Below are 20,340 nucleotides of genomic sequence, written 5' to 3'. Positions count from 1 at the left end.
ATCATAACAAAATGTTACTGGTAATTATACCGTACAAATGATGTTTGTAAATAAAACCTATGTTTTGCAAGAAAATACTTCCAAAATTTCACATAATTTAATACAATGTGTTACTTGAGGTTTCTTTGTAATAATTTGTGTAGCCTATTTTTTTCCAGTTAACTGGGATTGATATAAATAGGCACATCTTATTTACCTAATAAATAAGTACTAGATCAACTATATAAAAGATGTGGTAACACTTTATTTTAAGGTGTCCTTGTTACATGCACTTAATATTATAATAACAATTAATTATGCATAATTACATGCAAGTAACCCTAAGCCAAACCCTATTCATATGTGACCACAAAACCAGTCATAAATTGCACAGGTACTGTAAATTTGTAGCAATAGCCAATAATATATTGCATGGGTCAAAATTGTCGATTTTTCTTTTATGCCCAAAATCATTAAGATATTAAGTGAAGATCATGTTCCATGAGGATATTTTATAAATTTCCTACTGTAAATATATCAAATCCTAATATCTGCTTAGTAATATGCATTGCTAAGAACTTCATTTGGACAACTTTAAAGGTGATTTTTGTTGTTTTTGTTGTTGTTTTGTACTACTGATTTTCAAATAGTTATCTCTGTCAAATATTGTCATATCCTAACAAACCATTCATCAATGGAAAGCTTATATTCAGCTTTCAGATGATGTATAAATCTCAGTTAAAAGAAATAGACCCTTATGACTGGTTTTGTTTTGCCTATAGTAAATACATGTAGTTATCACTTATAACTACCTATATGTATAATTACACTGTAACAACGACACCTTCAAATAAAGATTAACCAAATATAGCCTACGGAAAGTACAAGTAACATGAAAAGAAACTAACTGGTAATAATAAACGCTTGTCATCGGATGCTCATCTCCAGTCATGCGTTTCTCCGGCTCGCGCTAGTGGTGGCCGAGGAGCGGCCCGTCTCGTGCTCCGGTCGGTCTTTGAGCCAATAGAGGAGCCACGTTACCATCGCAGACACCATGGCGAGGATGCTGGCCACCGACAGACAGAGGGGTCCCGCGGGCGAGGGCGGCCCGCCGTGGCTGTGGACGAAAATGAGGCCCATGAAGAGCAGCACTAACATTGACAATAACGAGAAGATGACGCAGACGCATCCGGTGGTCAGCGCGAGACGCCTGCAGTTCTGACAGCTCTCGTAGCGCGAGACCGAGTCCTGGGAAAGCGTGGTCGCGGTGGACACCGTCAAGGTGGACGGAGTCGCGTGACCAGCCATGGACGCGTCCTCCTCGCGCCGGAGCGCCACGAGCGCCGGGTGCAGCGGAGGCCGGTGAGGCGGCAGAGCATCCTGAGGCACGGGGTCCGAGTCGATGTACAGAGGGAAGTCCTCCGTCGCCTTGGTGTTGTTCGGCAGGTTCTGGATCCGGTAGTCCGGGACGGGCGTGCGGTGGCGGCACACGGGGCAGCTGATGCGCCACGGCCGCTCCTCGCACAGCTGCAGCGCGTGCAGGCACTCCTCGCAGAACGTGTGCAGACACTCCAAGATCTTGGGCGCCCGACGGTCGAGGTCGAAAAAGTTGTAGCAGATTTTGCACTCGTATTCCTCATAGGGAAACGCCTTGGGTACCGGAACACCGGGATGCTCCGGCCCGTTATCTGCTGCTGCATCCGTCGCTGCCATGACATCTCGCGCTGCCTCACATCCTCCACACAATGAACGCGAGCAGCCTTTTCTTTTCTTTATCCCGTCAACGAACGCCGTTAAACCCGGACATTTTTGTCTCAGGTCTTTAAAAAAAACGCTTATTGTATTCCCCGTGCACGTTGATTAAATAATTAACCGTATCGTTCTGGTGATGTAATGATTTTAAATGCGCGGGACGCGGGAGAATCACACCTCAATCAAAGCATCAGACACGCGTCCTGGTCAAACACGACAGATGCTGTCTACGTCAGTAGATTTAACTCCTTTGTTGCTGTCCAACCCTCTGTGTTTTCTTCCATGCATCATTCTAGCCATTTAACCGCGTTTATTCCTCACTGTGAGTCATCTACCTGATGTTGTCATGGACACTAATAATCCAGAAACATAAGGCTTGCAGCTTCATTCACGGATTTCCCAGGCACCCTCCATTCAAATAAACATGTTTAATATGTTTAGATTTTTGTAACAACTACCCCCGGTCCTTTTGTGATGTTATTTTAAAGGAAATATCCATAACTTCTGAAATGAATATATATATATATATATATATATATATATATATATATATATATATATATTAGATTGTAATCCAGTTTTGTTTTTAAAATGGATCAGACCATCAGTAGTGAATTCAGGTAGATTGGGACACCTTTTGCCATTGAGAAAAAAGAAAATGGCCAAATGAACCTGAATTAATCCCTGTGGGTTGTTAAAAAAAAACCTTTTGGTAAGATTGGGATACCTTTGATCCAAAAATCACGAATAGGCATATCCAGAAAAAAAACTAGTGGATTTAGTTTGAATTTCAGGAACAAAATAAAATTTTGGTCAAATAATAATGTTGGCAGCAACAAATTAAAGGTTATGGCCAATTTGAAAATTTACTAGCGCGAATCTTTCGTGATTCGATCCCGCTCCGAACTCCCGAACTGACTCAAATGATTCGCGAACCTGCTTTGAACTCCCGAACTGATTCAAATGATTCGCGATCCCGCTCCGAACTCTCGAATTGATTCAAATGATCCTGCGAAGTCGCTCCGAATTCCCGAACTGATTCAAATGCTTTGCGATCCCCAAACTGACTCAAATGATTCGCGAACCCGCTCCGAACTCCCGAACTGACTCAAATGATTCGCGATCCCGCTCCGAAGTCCCGAACTGACTCAAATGATTCGCGAACCCGCTCCGAACTCCCGAACTGACTCAAATGATTCGCGATCCCCATAACTGACTCAAATGATTCGCGAACCCCATAACTGACTCAAATGATTCGCGATCCCCAAACTGACCCAAATGATTCGCGATCCTGCTCCGAACTGCCGAACATACTCAATCTGCCTAGGGCACCAACTCCCAGAGGGGGCGCCATCCCAGTTGCTCCAAAAAAAAAAAAAAAATCCATTTTCTCATCCGCGGTATTTTTTTTTTCATCATCATATTTGATGAAGGGGAGCACAACAATACAATCATGCTTAGGGCACCCATTTGGCCAGCAGCGGCCCTGAAGGTGTTGTTATTATGCACATCTCTGGGAATGTGTGCTCTACACACACACGCTTCAGTGGTGTTTTCAGCTCTTCACTATATTGATGCATGATATAAGCTACACATGTGCACGTCAGCGTCAATTTGATAAAACTATCGTCATTCATTCGACTTGGTGGGGAAGTCGTGGCCTAATGGTTAGAGGGTTGGACTCCCAATCGAAGGGTTGTGGGTTCTAGTCTCAGGCCGGACGGAATTGTGGGTGGGGGGAGTGCATGTACAGTTCTCTCTCCACCTTCAATACCATGACTTAGGTGCCCTTGAGCAAGGCATTGAACCCCCAACTGCTCCCCGGGCGCCGCAGCATAAATGGCTGCCCACTGCTCCAGGTGTGTGCTCACAGTGTGTGTGTGTGTGTGTGTGTGTGTTCACTGCTCTGTGTGTGTGCATTTCGGATGGGTTAAATGCAGAGCACAAATTCTGAGTATGGGTCACCATACTTGGCTGACGGCAATGTCTTTACGACAACCTGTCAAAATAAAATTCCAGTATAACTTTGAAGAAATTCAAAAAGTAATATAGTACTATTGACACAGTAGAGTATTCTATACTTCAAGTAGGCCTATTAGCTAATAATAATAGTTAATTAAAAAACACAATAACTCTGGTTACAACCCAGCAAAATAAAAGTTTGTTCTAACTCAAAGAAATTATGTAAGAAATTGATTAGTAAAATATACAAAAAAGATATAGTAAAACATTATTTAAAGGAATATCACACAAGTTTTCATAGAAGTTTTAATTTAAGCTTGCCAAAACAATAACACCATATTTTTCAAAAAACATTTCTAAAAGTACATTTGTATTTGTGCCTATTATGTTTATTTATTTATTACTATTGTCAGCTAATAAAACATATGCTTTAGGGATCATATTCATATATCATCTAAGGCTAAATGTAGTCTAGACTGGTTGAGTTAGATGGTAATTAACACTAAACTATAGAACATCAGTTGAGTCTCCCCAGCTGGAAATGTCATTGGCTCTTAAAATCCTGTGTTCCTTATTGACATATTGATAACACTGAACCTTTTATAATGCTCTTAATTACATGTCGATGCATACTGCATGCATTTGTGAGTGTGGTGGTGCTTATGGGGTATGGTCACTTATTCCTTATATAAACTGAAGTAACTTTCCCCAACACTGGGTTTTACAAAGAGAATGTGACTTTTCAGGACATTACCCCATATCCCCACTTTACAAAACGTACATAAATCACACAGAATTAAGTGTAATGAAAATCTGAAATAGCATAAAGTTTCCTATGAGGGCTAGGGTAAGGTGTAGGGCCATAGAATATACAGTTTGTACAGTATAAAAATTATCACACCTATGCAATGTCCCCAATTTTCACCAAAACAATTTGGTGAAATTTATTTATCCGACTAAGTGTGATTGTGATTTGTTGTGATGTGGTAAAGCAGTTTGTTCAGATGAATTCATGATGATTTTCTCTGTTCTAGAGTGTCCCAGGCCTCGATATTAGGTGAGGAACTGGCTCTTCTACTTCCTGTTTGTGACTTCATCTACTCTGGGCCATGAGGTCTTTTACATCACCTTCCTGCCCTGCATCCACTGGAACCTCGACCCGTTTCTGTGCAGGTGTAACGGAGGCCAGCGAGTAGTGCTGTGCAGGTAAACCTCACTCCCCGATCTCAAGAGACGCACTAGCGACAGACGCTAGTGGCTGTAGCCATTTAGCCTCCTTGTTAGTGCGTCCGCCTCCCATGCCAGAAGACCTGGGTTTGAGCCCTGCGAGGAGCGAGTGTGAGGAGTGTCAGAGAGGACCCGGGTGAGAGGGGTTACACAGGTGCCTCGTCAATGTGTGGGCAACACACACACACACACACACACACACACACACACTGCCCCCCCTACCTTGTGATGAAGTCATCTTACTGTGGGGTCTTTGTTTTTCTGCAAGGAGGAGAAATAGATAAAAATTGACAGAAAGAAACAAATTATCTTATTCATCTTCCTCTGTGTTTCTATTATATATCTTGGTTCACTTAATGCTGTTTCCACAAGGTTGCATATAGTTCCCACAGCAACAGCATTAGACACCTCTGGAATCCACGTAGCTATTTATAATAAACTACATTTAACATGAGAGAAGTTATTAACTTGCTCAAAACATTCAGTGAGCCGTTATTTTGAATTTTTGCTATATCTTCCGTCATGACTTAACCAAGGTTATTATTTCAACTAAGGCAGTGTTACATGACCATTTTGTTTTGGGTTGAAGCTAAACTCTGCAGAGCTGAGTGAAATCATCAACTACTGTCATGGCATGCATAATACAGGGTTTTAAGTCATTTTTGTGGATCTGTGTGAACAGGGATGTTTTTGACAAATGTGTCGTCTGTAAAGCAAAAATTTGTAAAAACAAACAAAAAACCTCTGCATTTTAGTGCAATCCTTGTCTTGTAAACAAACCCTAGAACTGAAACCATTACAACATTTTGTTGCTTGAAATATGATAAACTCTACAGAAAAACTAATTTTTGTTTAGTCTTAAAGTAGCCTACTAAAATAACAAAAACTGAAACAGAAATAAAACAATTACATTGATAAACGTTAATAAATGTAGGCCTAAATATTAATGTATAAATGTATTGATAAATATAAATAAAAACTATTATAATGATACTAAAATAACACTGAACTGGAAATATAGTCGCCTAAATCTGGCAATATGCTGTAAATGCTAACAAAAAAAGTAAAATTTTGGGGTATTGAGTTGTATTATAATCTTATACAACAATTTCAGAAAGTATAAAAGCTGTCATTGGTCGTAGCTTTCCAATAGGTATACTTTTGTACTTTATTTACCCTAAAATGGTCCATATCAGTACCATAAAGGTATGAAAATGTTAGTAGCTACCTTAACGGTACATATTTGTACCTATTTTTTTTTTTAGAAAGAATATATTTTCCCGTGTACATCTCATTTCTCTGTCTCTCTCTCTATCTCTCTCTGCAGGTAGGGATGTATATTGGACAAGTGATGAAGGATATTTTAAAGTTGCCCCGTTCTCCGTCTCCCCCTGTGGTCAAACTGGAGACGCGTGTGGACTCAGAGTATGGGATGCCATCTCATTTACACTGCTTCTCAGCGCTCAGGAGAGAGTGAAGGTCAGGCTAGATTTAGAATGTTTTGAATGTGGTTTGTTTTTGCATAGTTCACTGAAGGGGCGGAGCCATCTGTCACCATCAGTCAGCCCAAGTCCCGCCCACACATCTGCTGTGTGCCATTATAATGAACTCTCAGTAAATGACTGTCAATCAGTGTCAGGTGTAGACGGTGCCATCCATCAGCTTTCAAACCTTTGACTCTTGAATGCTTTCAAATATTGGTTCAATTGTAAGTGTAAACCGTTAAACTTCTGTGCTCCTTTTATACTGGCCAGACAGTAGCGCACACGTATAAGCATTATAAAACTTTATTAGTGGATTGTATAGTTGGATTCCTTTCTTTTAGAGTGTTGTTTTGCTGTATTGTCCGTAGGCTTATTTGCTGATATAGGCAACAATTTTTACATGTTAAATTAGTATGTGTTGACTCTTATTTGAACGCTTATTTGACGCTGTCAAATGTTTGGGATCAGTAATGTTGTTGTTGTAGGTGTTTTTAAAGAATGCAATGCTTTCAATCAGCAAAATGTCTTAAACTGATCAAAAGTAACAGTAAATACATTTGTTATGCAATTTCTATTTCAAATAAATGCTGTTTTTTTATTTTTATTTTATTTTTTTATAATTAATCTTAACAAAAATATGAAGCAGAACAACTCTCTTCAACATCATAAATGTTTCTTGAGCAGCAAATTAGAATTAGGATCATGTGACACTGAAGATTGGAGTTATGATGCTGGAAACAGCTTTGTGTCACACGAAAAAATTACATTTTACAATATATTACGTGGAACTAGTTAACCATTATTTGTCCAGAAAGCTGTATGTGTATGATTTAAGAGTAAAAAAATAAAAACTTCCAGTCAATTATGCACTGTCCCACAGTCCTTTGTGCCCATTCAGGAAACATTCTTCATTAACTTCCTGTGAAAGACCCCCAGCCGATAGAGGAAGAAAGGAAGGAAAGGAGATAGACAGATGGAGGGACAGGGAGATGGATGGAGCAAGACAGAATAGAAGGTGCGGAGCAACTTCGTGAATATGTAAAGCCTCTTCCAGTGTTGTCAGTGATTAACAGAGTCCTGAATTAAACCAGAGGGAAGAGCACATGTCAGGAGAAAAGAGATGTTATTAGGAGAAGAGCTGCCACATAGAATGGATGGAGGCTGCAACGCAGAGAGAGAAGGAAAAAAAAGATGATGAGAAAATGTTTTAATAAATACACAAAATTTTCAGTTAGAAAGACAGCTTAAATGAGGGAAAAAACACCATAGAAGTAGTTCATGTGCACTATATACCAAGTCATCTGAAGATGGATGGATCAAATTTAGCACATTATTAATGGAAAATCTTATCCTCTGATATAGCTTTCAAATCAAATTTGTATTTGTTTACATTCAAACCTCTCCACATTTGAGACAAGTTACATCAAACTGTTCATTTTAGATTGAGCTGTTTGTTACTCTGTCTTTGCGTGTTAGTTCCCGTTTGAACTGGGACTGATTGTGGCCGTGGTTCTGCTGTGTCTGAGTCGTCTTTACACCGACATGCACTCTGCTCTGGTAAGTCTTGAAGAGAGACTTTAAAATGCACATGCACTTTTGCATCTGATATGAAAGATTTATACTCTTGTATAATTCATATTGTCAGGCCGGTCTCCAAAGATTTACCTCTAGTTCCTTTAATATAGCACAGCTGCAGTGGTGCATCATGCTGAGGCGAACGTTTGGCCTATTCCTCATGTTACTGCACAGATTAACAACAACTCAGAACAGTTTAGCAACTACATAGCAACATGATAACCAATAGAAATGCCCTTGCAACAATCTAGAACCCCTCAACACCCTTGGATTTGCATAGCAATACATTTACCACTCAGAACACCCTAGCAACTGCACAGAAAAGCGGATATCATGAACAGAAAATATGTACATATTTCATAATAATGGCATAAAACTGTATTATCATATCATTATGACCGTGCGTTATACTTATTGTGCTGCATGAAGCTAGAATTACAGACTCTGATACTAATGACAGAGATGATTCCCCTTCCTCTCAGGATGTGATCTGTTGCGTTGTAATATCTGTTGTCATCGTGGCTGTGTCGTACTTGTACTTTGGAAACATTGAATACATTCAGCTGAACAACCCTCTCTCCCCCATAGTGGGGGTGGTTCTGCCCCTCTTCCTCTCCTTTAAGTACCCCGAGCTGGACCATTACAGCACCACACGGGGGGACACCACTATTATTTTAGCATGCTGTTCATGATGTTCAGTCGGGTACTGGATAAATGAGCACCTGGGCTTGACCTTTGACCTTGACTGGCCTTTTCCAGTGACCTTTGCACTGCTGACCCTTGCAGCGTTGGGTGTCGGTGTGGCGCGGTTCCTGGTCAGGTTAGGGATGCTGGTTCTGACCCGACAGACGGTGCGCTGGGCGAGTCTGCGGGTGCTCTGTCGAATTGACGGAGAGTCTGTGAGTGACGTCGATGCACGCAGAAGGAAAGAGATCGAGGTGCCTTATAAGTTCAGCACATAAGTTGCCATCAGACTGGTCAACAGTATCTTGGTAAACAGAGTGTTTGTGATGATGGGACTCTGGGATTTGGGAAATTCTGTATAATTTATCAGTGTTTACAGGCAAGTTTAAAGAGAATCCCAGTCTATAATATCCACACAAATCTGTTAAGGAATAGCTGGCACAGTTTAATTCTCACATTAATTCTCTGCAATAATCCAAAAGCCAAAGGAAAAACCCTACTGGTTTTTTTTTTATCAGTTTAGCAGGGTGATGCTAACTTAATCGGCAAAAGATTTCCCCACACAGATTTTCTGACTGGTTCAAGATGGTTGCACAAATTATTAATACGCATATTTATACAAAGTATCAGCAAAATTTAGCAAATGTGCATGTTGAGTCTGGTCTTTAAGGAAAAAAGTTCAGTTTTGTGTTGTCACAATGACAAGCTGCTGATGCTAGCATGATCACAGATGATAATGTCAAAGGCATTAAACAGCTTCCATGAAATAACAAAAATGGAAGCATGGAAAGCTGTTTAGCTCATTTTCCGCATATAAACTGAAGCCTTTGGATTCTTAAAATCATGAAAAACTGAAATTCAGGCAAATGTGTTTTAAAAAAAAAGTCTGGTATCTGCTGGGAATCAGGTGTAGCCTGACTCTTTTTTTTCCCCCTGACCTGTCTGATAACCTGTTAAACTGGACACTTCCCCACTGTCATCTCAAACCAAACACACAGATCTGGGCTTGTTAATCAGTGATTAGGAGTCCAATTTAACAAGTTACAGCTGTAATATACTCACATACTCAAGATACTTTCAATATGGATGTGATTTATCCTACATAGCATACACAAACACACACACTTGGTTTTCTAGCAAACCAAATTACAGGTAAACATCCAGCCATGATACGAATCTGATCCACTGCATGGCCTCCAAAGACCTTCAATCTCTCAAAAGCTTATAAATTAAATTATAAATACAATATTGTTTACATTAGCTTTACATTACAGTGTCACATTAGAGGACTCTGCTTGATACGCATCAAATGCATGCAAAACCAACACATGTAGACATTTTTGGTTTATTAATCCACATTTCTTTGTTTCCATGTTGTAAAATGTGCTAGACACAAACAGAGTCGTGATGTTTAATTTATGAATAACATGCTAGCAGTGGACAAGCAGAGTTTTATTAAAACAGTGATTTACACCATGAACATACAGTAACACGTGCTGTTGTGACTAGAACTCAAAGATAGATGAGACAGTAATGTGTGGCTGTAGCTTCTGAGGGAGGAGCCCAAAGCAGAGGGGTGTGGCTGAGGTTATTTGCATTATGGCATCACAGGAAGGGTTCGATGTCGATATCGATGGCAGAGCAGGGCATAGTCAGCTCAAAACGACTGATGACATCAGGGTGAAGGACCCCGAGGTGTCCGATGCTTTTGCCACATGAAAAGATCTCAGCACAGCGGCCGGGAAAGAAGGTGGAGTCTGTAAGAAAGATGATGGAAATGAAATTGATTAAATATGACTAATGCTATTTCAGTATGTATTATATGCTATTACAGTATTTAATAAGGTTTTGAATCTGCTTTTAGTTGTATATTTTAAGTTTTTATTTGAATGTTAAAGTTTTAGTAATCTAGCTTAAATTTACTTTGGAGTAATTTTAGTACTTTAATTTCAGCGTTTTCGGGAATGTAATTTTTTTCATACATGTGTGTGTGTGTGTGTGTGTGTGTGTGTGTATATATATATAAATTTAGGGTCAATTTTATTTTATTAGATTTCAAATATATTCTTCCATCCATCAGGTGGAAATGAGGCACACAGAAATACAAACATCATAAAAATAATCCAGTGATGAAAAAGTCCAACCAAAAGAACCAACACTTTGTATTTTAATTTTATGTTTGCTGACCATAAACACTGTTAAATATTGACCACTTCAATATAAATATGACTCAGGTGCACAAACAGATCACAGGAAGGACACCATGTCGACTTCTAACATTCATGACTCACCCTCGGCCGCCTGGATGTGGTATCCTTGGTCTCGGCCGGGTTTGACATCCAGCAGCTGCATGACCCGGTCCAGAAGTCCATGAATGACTTCAAATCCCGGGCTCTTGTTGTAGTAAACGGCACAGAGACGCCTGTTGTTACGGGCTCCTACGTCTGCCAGACATATAAAGTTCAGTGACTGCATACTTCTTAGCATGCATTGTGTGACATGAGCACATCAAACACACCTTTAGTTTCATCCTTCAGGACGACGTCCGAGATCTCGAACAGTTTGAGAGGAAGGGGCATCTTCCTGTTGGCAGCGATCGTCTTCAGGAGTCCCGGGAGAAGAGAGGTACGTGCCACCTACAGGAAAGTACGGTTTAGATAGTCAGACTCTAACTACTGATTTAAACTTGTGAAAGCACCCACTAGTGGACAAATGTGAGAAATGCAATCGGAGGTGTCTGTATTTTTGGGGGTACCTGAAACTCTGCGGTCTTTGGGTTGGAGATGTGGACGGCTCTGGTTTCAGTGATGTTTTTCCTGAGTTTATCTGCGATATCTTCTTGTGAGCACTGCAGAGAGAGCAAAATACAGTCAAGTCTCAGAAAAGACTTCTAATAGATTTTTATATTGTTTTGTGGCTGTTTAAAAAAACAAATCTGCAGCACAACCAATGTTATCTTTTGTTATGAATCAGACTTTAATGACTGAATTGAGTGTTGATTATCATATCTGAAAAATAGAAAGCAATGGACTTTGTTAATTTAATCTTTAATATAATATTATAGTAAATGTATCATCTGAGATGGATCCCTGTGTAGTTTACTGCATTAGTTGAGATGTTGTTTTCCTTAAGAAAACTTGACACGTACACCTGATATTTATCCAAACGAATTGATATTAAATTTAAGTTGAATGAAATCAAGGCCTTGCGTAATGGAAAAGCTTAGATTTCTGAAATATCTACCAAGTCCTAATAACAATTATCATTTTATTCTAATGGTGAAAGAGAGAGAGAGACATGAAAACTAAATGACAAATGTTTCTTTCAAATGTTCACTGTCTAAATAGACTAAACATTCAGAATATAAGAGAAAGGATTGATTTCTAACCAGAGCGAATGTCAGCGCTTCAGTAAACCCAGCGGCAGCGAGATCTTGCCTCAGTAACTCTGACAACTTATTTAGAGGGAGCTGCAAATATATAAAAGACACACACGTTTAAGAGCCATAACGTCAGCACTGAACCTGATCTCAAGTTTAATTGGTCAGAATGAATGTTACACTCAAACCTGATTGGCTACGGTGTATGTGCGCGGCGTGCTCCTGACGATGTTGTTGAAGCCGTACGCTATGGCGGCGTCCTCCATGATGTCACAGGCGTGGATGACATCAGCACGCGTGGGCGGGATCTCAACCTGGATCAGATCGCCCTCTCCGCTGACCTCTGACCTCAAACACATCCGGGTCAGCAGCTGAGCGATGCTTTCTGCCGATTCACTGAGAAACAACACAGAGCGCGTGATGATCAGGGTTCAGTCCTCTGTCCGAAGCAGAGAAAGAAATCTGAAAATCTCTAATGAGCTCAAGTGAAAGATTTATAATGTGCTCACTTGATGCCAACTCTTTTGTTGATGAAGTCCCCAGACAGTGTCTCTGTCCTGTACGCCAGCTCCTGAAGTCAAAGTCGACATCAGCAAATAACCAAATCACATTTTTAAATAAGGCAGAATCTATTACTAATAATGTCACGATTTTTTCTTTAAAGCCAAACGAATGTTGCTTTAATCTGGATTTAATATTTATTCACACAAGTTGAGCTCTATCAAAAGCATTTGTAGCAAAAAGAGATTTGTTTTGCATTTACAAAACGAAATGAAAATTAAAAGAGACTCTACTTGTCTATGTGCACTTCTGGTTATGTGTTGGTAACCAAACGGTTTTGGGTTGCCATTATATTATTATTATACATTATATATATATAATGATGTTTTGTGTTCCACAGAAGAAAGATAGGATGAGTAAATGACATGAAGTTCATTTTTGGTTGAACTATGTCTTTAACTTCAGTGTGGTTGTGTGTAATTACACTCAAGTTAAAAACTGAATACATACAGGATACAGACACAATTTGCCATCAGGATAAACAACTTCTGCCTCCTCAACCCTGAATAAAGAGAAACAAACACATTTCATAAACTCACTGGCTGAATCCAAACTGGAGATGCTAGAAAACAATACAGAGTGTGTAACTATACTCACGTGAATGGTTCATTGCAGTATTCACTAAACAAGGTCACTACCATATCCAGCGTGATCTTTGCCTGCAAACACACACAGAAAACGTTTTTCATGTTTAAAAACATGCTGTAGTTTGAGTATTATTTGAGGAATAGAAAGCTCAAAAGAACAGCAGTCATTTGTAACACTAAAAATGTCTCTACAGCTACTTTTGATCCATTTAATGCATTATTAAATTGTATTTTTGCTCATTAAAATACCTTTGTGAGGTCTGTGGCCGTGCACTCAATGAAAATGTTCTTTGTCTTTAATGAGATTTTGCTGTGGTCCCCTGAGAGAGAGAAGTACAAAACTTTAGACTAATAATAAAACAACAGCTCTATCTGCAAAATAAATGGACATAAGGTCTAAAGCCTAAAAAGTTAAACAGAAAAAATGGAGTATGTGTGCACATCTATCCATGCTCCTGTAAGTGTGTATGTAACTCACCGTTGATGATCGGAGGCATAGACAGGACGACTCCATTACTGTCGTATATGACGGGGTACAGCGGTTCATTCTCGATGATGTGCAGGTAGTGCCTCAGGTGACTGTCAGTCTACAGGACATTCAATATTCAAGAGTAAAACTTTTTTATTTGTTTCAATATGTTAAATGATGCAGACTGGGGGAAAAAAAACTCAAGAAACATACAAGACTAGACATAAATATGTTGGCAAATAAGTTACTAATATACTGACCAATCAAATTTCACTTCACAGTAGGGTACTTGACCGACTTTGGCCAATCAGAATCCATCTAGCCCAGCATTATTTAAGTATCACTTATGCACTATTATAGGTTTCGTTGATATGCTGAATTTGTTTTATTTTTAGATTTTCTGATTTCATCTTAATTTAAAAGTTTAGATTTTTTTTTCTTATTTGATTGCCCTATATAGTTTTTAGCTTTAGTTATGCTAGTACTTTAGCTTAAACTAAACAGAAATGAGAAATGTTGCCCTATTATATTATATTGCAGTTAATATTTGTATATTTTCTATAGGTTTCATTTTAATGTGAAAGTTTTAGTGATTGCATGTTTGTATAATTTTTACAGTCTTCAAGTTTTGTAGTTATTTTAATACTTCACTTGAAAATAGGAAATGCTGTTCTGTTAATAGTTTTTGGTAATATCTTCAGTTCACTTGTATACATTGTTTCATTTACAATTTCCTTAAACTTACGGTAACGTTGATGTTTTTGTCATTTTTAATATTATTTTATTTAACTTTGTCTATATTGTGTTTTTTATGATTATTATAAGGTTTTAGTTTTTAATTTGAATTATTTTAGTACCTCAACCTAAACTAAACGAAAATGAGAAATGATGCCATGGCAGCTGGCGGAATTTAAACTTTATTTTTATATTTGATTTTATTTGAGGTAATGAAAATGCTGATTTACTGGTCAGAACAGCCAATCAGATCTCACCTTATAGAGACTCATGAGCTCAGCGGCGGTGTACTCTTTGCTCTGATTGAGTGGTTTGAAGCGGATCTCGCCGGGAGGTTTGGCTGTGTAGGTGAAAGGACCAGAGATGGTGTCTAAATCATGAGTTCCTATGGCTACCAGGGTCCTTTTCCTGATGAGAGAAGAGCAGAGTGTTAAACCTCTCTATCGGCAGTGCAGCTTCTCACAGTAAAGCAGCGAGTGATCTGATGACTGACCTGCAGACGTTCTGGTGCAGCTTCTCCTGCAGCTCGATGAAGCTCTCGTATCGCTCCTGAGTGAAGGAGATGTTGCGCAGTACAGCTGCTACAGCGTGCGGCCTCACAGACGCTGTCTAGAGAAACATGTAATATAACCTAATATCAGCACCGCAACCATCACATTCATTTAAATGATCTCACTCAATTCTTTACAATGGCTGATGGTTTCTCACCGTACTTGAGCTCTTAAGAAATCAATATAATTAAATATCTATGCTGCAATACGACTCTGATATGAACCTCCTCAGTTATGAGCAGCCGCTGAGGCTCTCCTCCGTCCGCTGGACTCACACGCCTGTACCGGGGAGCTTCCAACCTACAAACCCAACAAAACCAGTCATAAAAAGACAATTTCACTCACTCTGACAGCAGAACTACAAACACTGAGTCTCACTTCTCCTTGAAGACCTGCAGACCCCTGACGAGACCCTCCAGACACAGGAGATCATAGCGGTTCGCTGGCACATCGATCTTATACAGCACGACATCAGACGCTCCTTCGGCCTTCTCATCTCCCTGCTCACGGCTCAAGATCTCCTTCTCTGATGTCTACACACGGAGAGACAGACAAAAAAATGTTCTCTTTCAAATTAAATTTGTCAATTTTAAATTTAAATGAATCAGTGGCTCTAAATTTTGCCAGTAGCCAGTTTTGGAAAATAACATTTGTGTAATGATATTCTAAATATTTAATTAATTTAAATTAATTAATATATATATATATATAATATTTAAAAAACAAAAACACATTATATTATATAAATAATAGAAATTATATGTATGTGTGTGTGTGTATATAATTACGTTAAAACTCTTTATTAACAAAGACAGTTTGTAAACAAATACAGTTTCACGACTTACGATTTCGTCCAGCTCGAGGCCAAACTCGAAACATAGTTCATCAAATTCTTCATCAGCTGAAATGTGAATAGAATATGAAATGTTATTATTTAAATAAATAAAAAAATTAAATTGAGTCGCAGTATGATTGCGTCATCAATGGGCTTCCGATTTTGACATCTCAGCTTTTTATAAATGAATTAAGCATTAAAAACTACAATATAAGACATAAAGCACTACAGTATTCAAGCAGTACCAGACTTGAAAAACTACAATTAAATATAAAATAAAATCTACACTGAATTCGGTGAAATCTCGGAATGATTTGAATCTGATGCAATCTCTGCGACACTCCGGATACATTTATATTAAATTCGTTTTGAGTGTCACACGCACATCGAGCAACACATTTACTAACACATTTACATACACATTAAATACTTACTGTACTTCTGTCCCAGAGCTTCGAAGAGCAGGTCTCTCTTCACGCTGACTGTCGGCATGGTCTATGATCAATCAGACCGGAACTCGAGATTTCAAAATAAAAGACCAAATGGAAAAACTTGAAAAAGCACTGGACACATGAAATTTTTTTATTTTTTATTTGTGTGTATTTTATATGACGGAGATATTTGGGGATCTAAATGCATTCATTTATTCAATCATTAATTCATTAATGAATTACCTAAAATTGTCATGTATCCCTTGAATAATCTCTCTATAAACCTCTGCATGTGCTGTAAGCAATCAAAGTAATTGAAAATTCACATTGACATAATTTATAATTCGTGTGTATTGTATATGACGGAGTTTTGTTTTGGGGATTTAAATTTATTTATTTAAAAAAAATTGAGATTGGGATATTGGCAGATATCTGTCAAAATGTTTTTGAAAGAAACCAATGTCTCTACGGTTGCTCTCCGGTGCGCGGGGTGGCGCTCTCTCCTCGCGCACGCGCGTCACGCATCGACGTTCGCAGAAGGTTGTGTTGAGTTTTTGAGCGTCGATCTCATGCGGCCTCCAATTCGAAAATACATTTTACACATGTTTATTCGGGTACAGGATAATATATCCAAAGACATACTGAGTTAATAACGCTCATGGACATGGAAGCGGTGAACGCCTTTAACGGGGAGGTGAGAATTTTGTGTTTTATTTGCCGTTTACCCTTTAGCATTAGCCGAGCGCGCGCTTAGCGTCTCCAAAACAATCCGTGTTTATGTTTGTTTGTTGTTCACTTATGGATAAATATCATAGTTTTTGCATCTTAATATTCTAAAGTCAAATAAAACCCGGTTTATAGTTAACGTGGCGTGGTAATAGTTTGAATGAAGTTAATTTGTTTATTGACCTTCCACCTGATCGAGCAGTTATACTGCGCTTCATTACAGATAGTTTGAGCGCTTACAGCACATAAAGAGGTTTATCAAGAGATTATGCAAGGCATACATAATATTTTTAGTGTTTTAATCTAGTTTTTACCGTTTCGTTGTATTAGAATTGAATGTGGAGGGAATAGCAGTGGCGCCCCCTACAGAGTCAGATACCTGATCAACCTTATTGATGATTTAATCAAGTCTTATAAAGGTGTTTCTGAGATAAGAACAGAGATCTGGTGTTTTCATTAAGTTTGTTTTAAGGTTTTAAATGCGTGTTTTATTAATTTTGACGTTGTCTATGTTCTCAGATTTTTTTTTTCTGTTTTTGAGATCGAGTTGGCCAGTAACTGAGCTGAAAGTTTTGCATTTGGTTTACATTTCTTATGAGGGTAAATTTGACATTTCTTCATCCTGCTTTCTACCCTGTAGATGCTGTCCATGATGGACATGACTCCCCCGATCTCTCGAGCCAAAATGATGTCTGTAACAAAAGCGGGAATCAAAGCTATTAAGGTAAGTCGGGATGGAAAATATCAAAAGGAAGGGTTCTTGATAATCATTAAGAAGTATTTTAGTATTATTTAAAGAATCATTTGAATTATGTTTCTGTTATTTTGAATTTGCAGTGATTTTTTGTTTATCTAAAAATGGGTTTAAAGAATCTGTTTTGCAAGCAGAATCATTATATTATAGAATTGCTCACATTAAAAGAAAATTTGCTGAAAATTGAATCAACCTCAAGGATCCTCTGCAGTGAATGGGTGCCGTCAGAATGAGAGTCCAAAAGCTTATAGAAACATCACAATAATCCACATGACTCCAGTACATCAATTAGTTAGGGATGCATCCGATACTGGCATTTTCTGTGGATTGGGTATCGGTCAGACGAGACCGATCCAAATCCTATACTGCATAGTGTTGTCTAAAGACCCGGTACTTCGGTACAAAGTCAGAACAAAATAAATTAAAATGTCATTGTACCAGGTTTGCTTATGTAAGGGTGGTACCGAGTACTCGGTCTTCTTGACGCATACAGCGCTATGATTTCCGTGAAGCAGAAAACGTGGACGGAATCTCAAAATCCTTACATTTTAATCTCATAAAACTTGCATTTTAATATGGACAGTCACAGAATTTGTCAAAGTTAGCATAAATTAATCAAATCTCCATATGGACCAGTATCTGTAAATGTTAAGCCGCACAAGTTGGTTGAAATCTGAATCCTGCATGTTTTGCGCGTCTCTGTGTGAATGAATGAATGGTTTGTTTACTACATAGACTCACTGAAGCACGTGCCGTTTGCAGAAATGAGGACATAAATACATAAACAACATCACCAGAACTGTCCTGAGTCACTTCACAAGCATTTTACCGTTTCATTTGAGTAAAACCAGTGTCAATTTAAAGTTATTCAACCCATCAAAATAAGTTAATTTTTACATAAAGGCACTGTGCTAGAAATATTACTATTATTTAATAGAATGTATGTGATACTGCTACTACCGTTGAATTTTTTTTAGAAAACTTTAATTTTTAAAGAAATAAATCACACAATATTTCTGCCATGTTTTAATTTTAATAGCAAATCCCCTTTATTTACCAAAAAATAAAATGTTTAAATTTCATTAATTAAAGGACAAATTAAATTTGTGTGAAACGTGTTTACCATTTTTCATAATTAGATTACTTTTTTTTTTTAACACAATTGTAAATAAGTATAAAGAATGGCATTGTTTTTTTCTTCAGCATTTGGCATTTATTGTTTTAATTTGCAGATTTTTGTGTTTTGCTTTGGTATCGAAATTGGTTCCGAGAACCGTGGATTTTAACTGCTATCGGTACCGAATACTGAAATTTTGGTACAGTGACAACACTAATACTGTGTTTACTATTCTGTGTTTTTGTTGAGCCCCACCAAAAGGCAAAAAAGCATTATAAAGCACCAAAACGTTTTTGTGCTGTGTTTCAAGTGTTCTTAAGATGTTCGATGTGAGGTACAGATTAATATTGAAGTCATTAAATTCAAGTTCACAAACTATTCTCTCCGCTACGGCTGTCTGACATCCTCCATTCAGTGTTCAAACTGTGTGATGCGTTCGGTTACTACAGTCAAAACCATGAAACTCTCTTCAAGAGCACACAGTATCTGAGGTTTAAACCTGTTCAAAGAAAATGCTCATTAAACTAATGCACTGATTAAATACACACAAGTCTGCACACTGTGACTCTGTGTTGTTTCAAGCTCATCATTCTGAGCATAGGATGCGCATAAGTGCTCTGTGCCGCTTTGTATTGGTGCCTTTAGTATAACAATAATTTCTGCGCAATCAAAGATTATTAATAGTCTTTCTTGTTCTGTCCTCTCTATCACATGTTGCTGCCTTTATTACCATGCTATACATTTAAAAGAAACGTCTTTTAGATTTCTATATAAATGTATGTACTTGTTTTTCATGAATGTATTTTACAGCAATACAAAGAGCAATGTGTGTCTTTTTCAATGAGCATTTTACCAGATTTTAGACTTATTCACTTTTATTCGCAAAAAATGTCACTAGTTTTGATCAAATTGTGCACCCGTGATTTTTCTAGAATCTAGAGGTTTCTATTGCTGCTGTATTATCCACTAACCTAGTTATAATAGAAGTTATACCTAGTTATTACCTAGTTATAATAGAATTTTTGTCTTATGATATGATTATATATTTTTCATTTGTTATTTTTCATTAAAATTAAGTTGAGTATATGTAGTAGATTGTGTTTAACACTCAAAAGAGTGATGATCAGGTCAACCCCGAGAATTATAGAAAATCTACAATGATTAAAACAAAAACTGTACTGGTATCGGATTGGATCGGTATCGGCAGATACTCAGAATTTTCTGTATCGGATCTGTTCTGAAAAAAATGGTATCGTTGCATCTCTCTACAATTAACATCTTGTGAAGCCAAAAGGCAAATGCATCTCATCTAGATCAGGAGAGAAATAAGCACAGTTTACAAGTCAAAACAAATACGTCAGTGGGTTTCGATATAAGACAACAGGTAATGGATTTTTCACTGGAGGAAGCATTATGGATTAAAAGTGACCTAAATCAGCTGTTTGGACTTTGAATGCACCCATTCATTTTGTACGGTAGAAGAGAAATTAATTAAAATGATAATTTAAGCCCAGTTTTCATGTGTTGTATGT

The 20,340-nt window shown here is 38.0% G+C and overlaps 3 protein-coding genes and 1 pseudogene across 3 annotated transcripts in view; 2 read left to right on the top strand and 2 right to left on the bottom strand.

Annotated features, from left to right (window-relative positions):
- Positions 1 to 630: 630 nt before the first annotated feature.
- LOC113114749 (E3 ubiquitin-protein ligase RNF182-like) lies at positions 631 to 1,913 on the bottom strand. The gene has a single exon (XM_026281718.1). The coding sequence runs from the start codon at positions 1,690 to 1,692 to the stop codon at positions 928 to 930; it is 765 nt and encodes a 254-aa protein (XP_026137503.1). The 5' UTR covers positions 1,693 to 1,913; the 3' UTR covers positions 631 to 927.
- Positions 1,914 to 4,081: 2,168 nt separating this feature from the next.
- On the top strand, positions 4,082 to 9,602 carry LOC113114745 (sphingosine-1-phosphate phosphatase 2-like; annotated as a pseudogene).
- Positions 9,603 to 10,060: 458 nt separating this feature from the next.
- Positions 10,061 to 16,315, bottom strand: LOC113114735 (phenylalanine--tRNA ligase beta subunit-like). Its single transcript, XM_026281676.1, has 17 exons — positions 16,215 to 16,315; positions 15,791 to 15,846; positions 15,324 to 15,478; positions 15,170 to 15,245; positions 14,888 to 15,003; positions 14,652 to 14,802; positions 13,669 to 13,777; positions 13,440 to 13,510; positions 13,201 to 13,262; positions 13,054 to 13,105; positions 12,552 to 12,613; positions 12,231 to 12,438; positions 12,052 to 12,132; positions 11,419 to 11,511; positions 11,182 to 11,299; positions 10,955 to 11,107; positions 10,061 to 10,420 (listed from the first exon to the last, which is right to left on the bottom strand). The coding sequence occupies exons 1-17, from the start codon at positions 16,270 to 16,272 to the stop codon at positions 10,269 to 10,271; spliced, it is 1,773 nt and encodes a 590-aa protein (XP_026137461.1). The 5' UTR covers positions 16,273 to 16,315; the 3' UTR covers positions 10,061 to 10,268.
- A 400-nt stretch (positions 16,316 to 16,715) lies between these two features.
- The window catches only part of scaf4b (SR-related CTD-associated factor 4b), a 34,160-nt gene continuing 30,535 nt past the window's right edge, over positions 16,716 to 20,340 (top strand). The window contains exons 1-2 of the mRNA XM_026281675.1: positions 16,716 to 16,905; positions 17,578 to 17,661. Coding sequence (XP_026137460.1) covers positions 16,870 to 16,905; positions 17,578 to 17,661 — 120 coding nt within the window. The 5' untranslated portion in view covers positions 16,716 to 16,869. The remainder of the gene's footprint in view (positions 16,906 to 17,577; positions 17,662 to 20,340) is intronic.

This window comes from Carassius auratus, chromosome 15 (assembly GCF_003368295.1).
Source record: "Carassius auratus strain Wakin chromosome 15, ASM336829v1, whole genome shotgun sequence".
Taxonomy (NCBI): Eukaryota; Metazoa; Chordata; class Actinopteri; order Cypriniformes; family Cyprinidae; genus Carassius; species Carassius auratus.
Note: the sequence above shows the minus strand (reverse complement) of the source record. Positions and strands in the feature narration are given on the sequence as shown.

Excerpts from the sequence above, each read along its gene's own strand:
- LOC113114749 (XM_026281718.1), bottom strand. The coding sequence starts at position 1,692 with ATGGCAGCGACGGATGCAGCAGCAGATAACGGGCCGGAGCATCCCGGT.
- LOC113114735 (XM_026281676.1), bottom strand. The coding sequence starts at position 16,272 with ATGCCGACAGTCAGCGTGAAGAGAGACCTGCTCTTCGAAGCTCTGGGA. Across the intron at positions 15,847-16,214 it reads AGCTCTGGGACAGAAGTACA|CTGATGAAGAATTTGATGAA; the intron begins GTAAGTATTTAA and ends TTCACATTTCAG. Across the intron at positions 12,614-13,053 it reads GCAAATTGTGTCTGTATCCT|GAGCTGGCGTACAGGACAGA; the intron begins GTATGTATTCAG and ends CTTTGACTTCAG.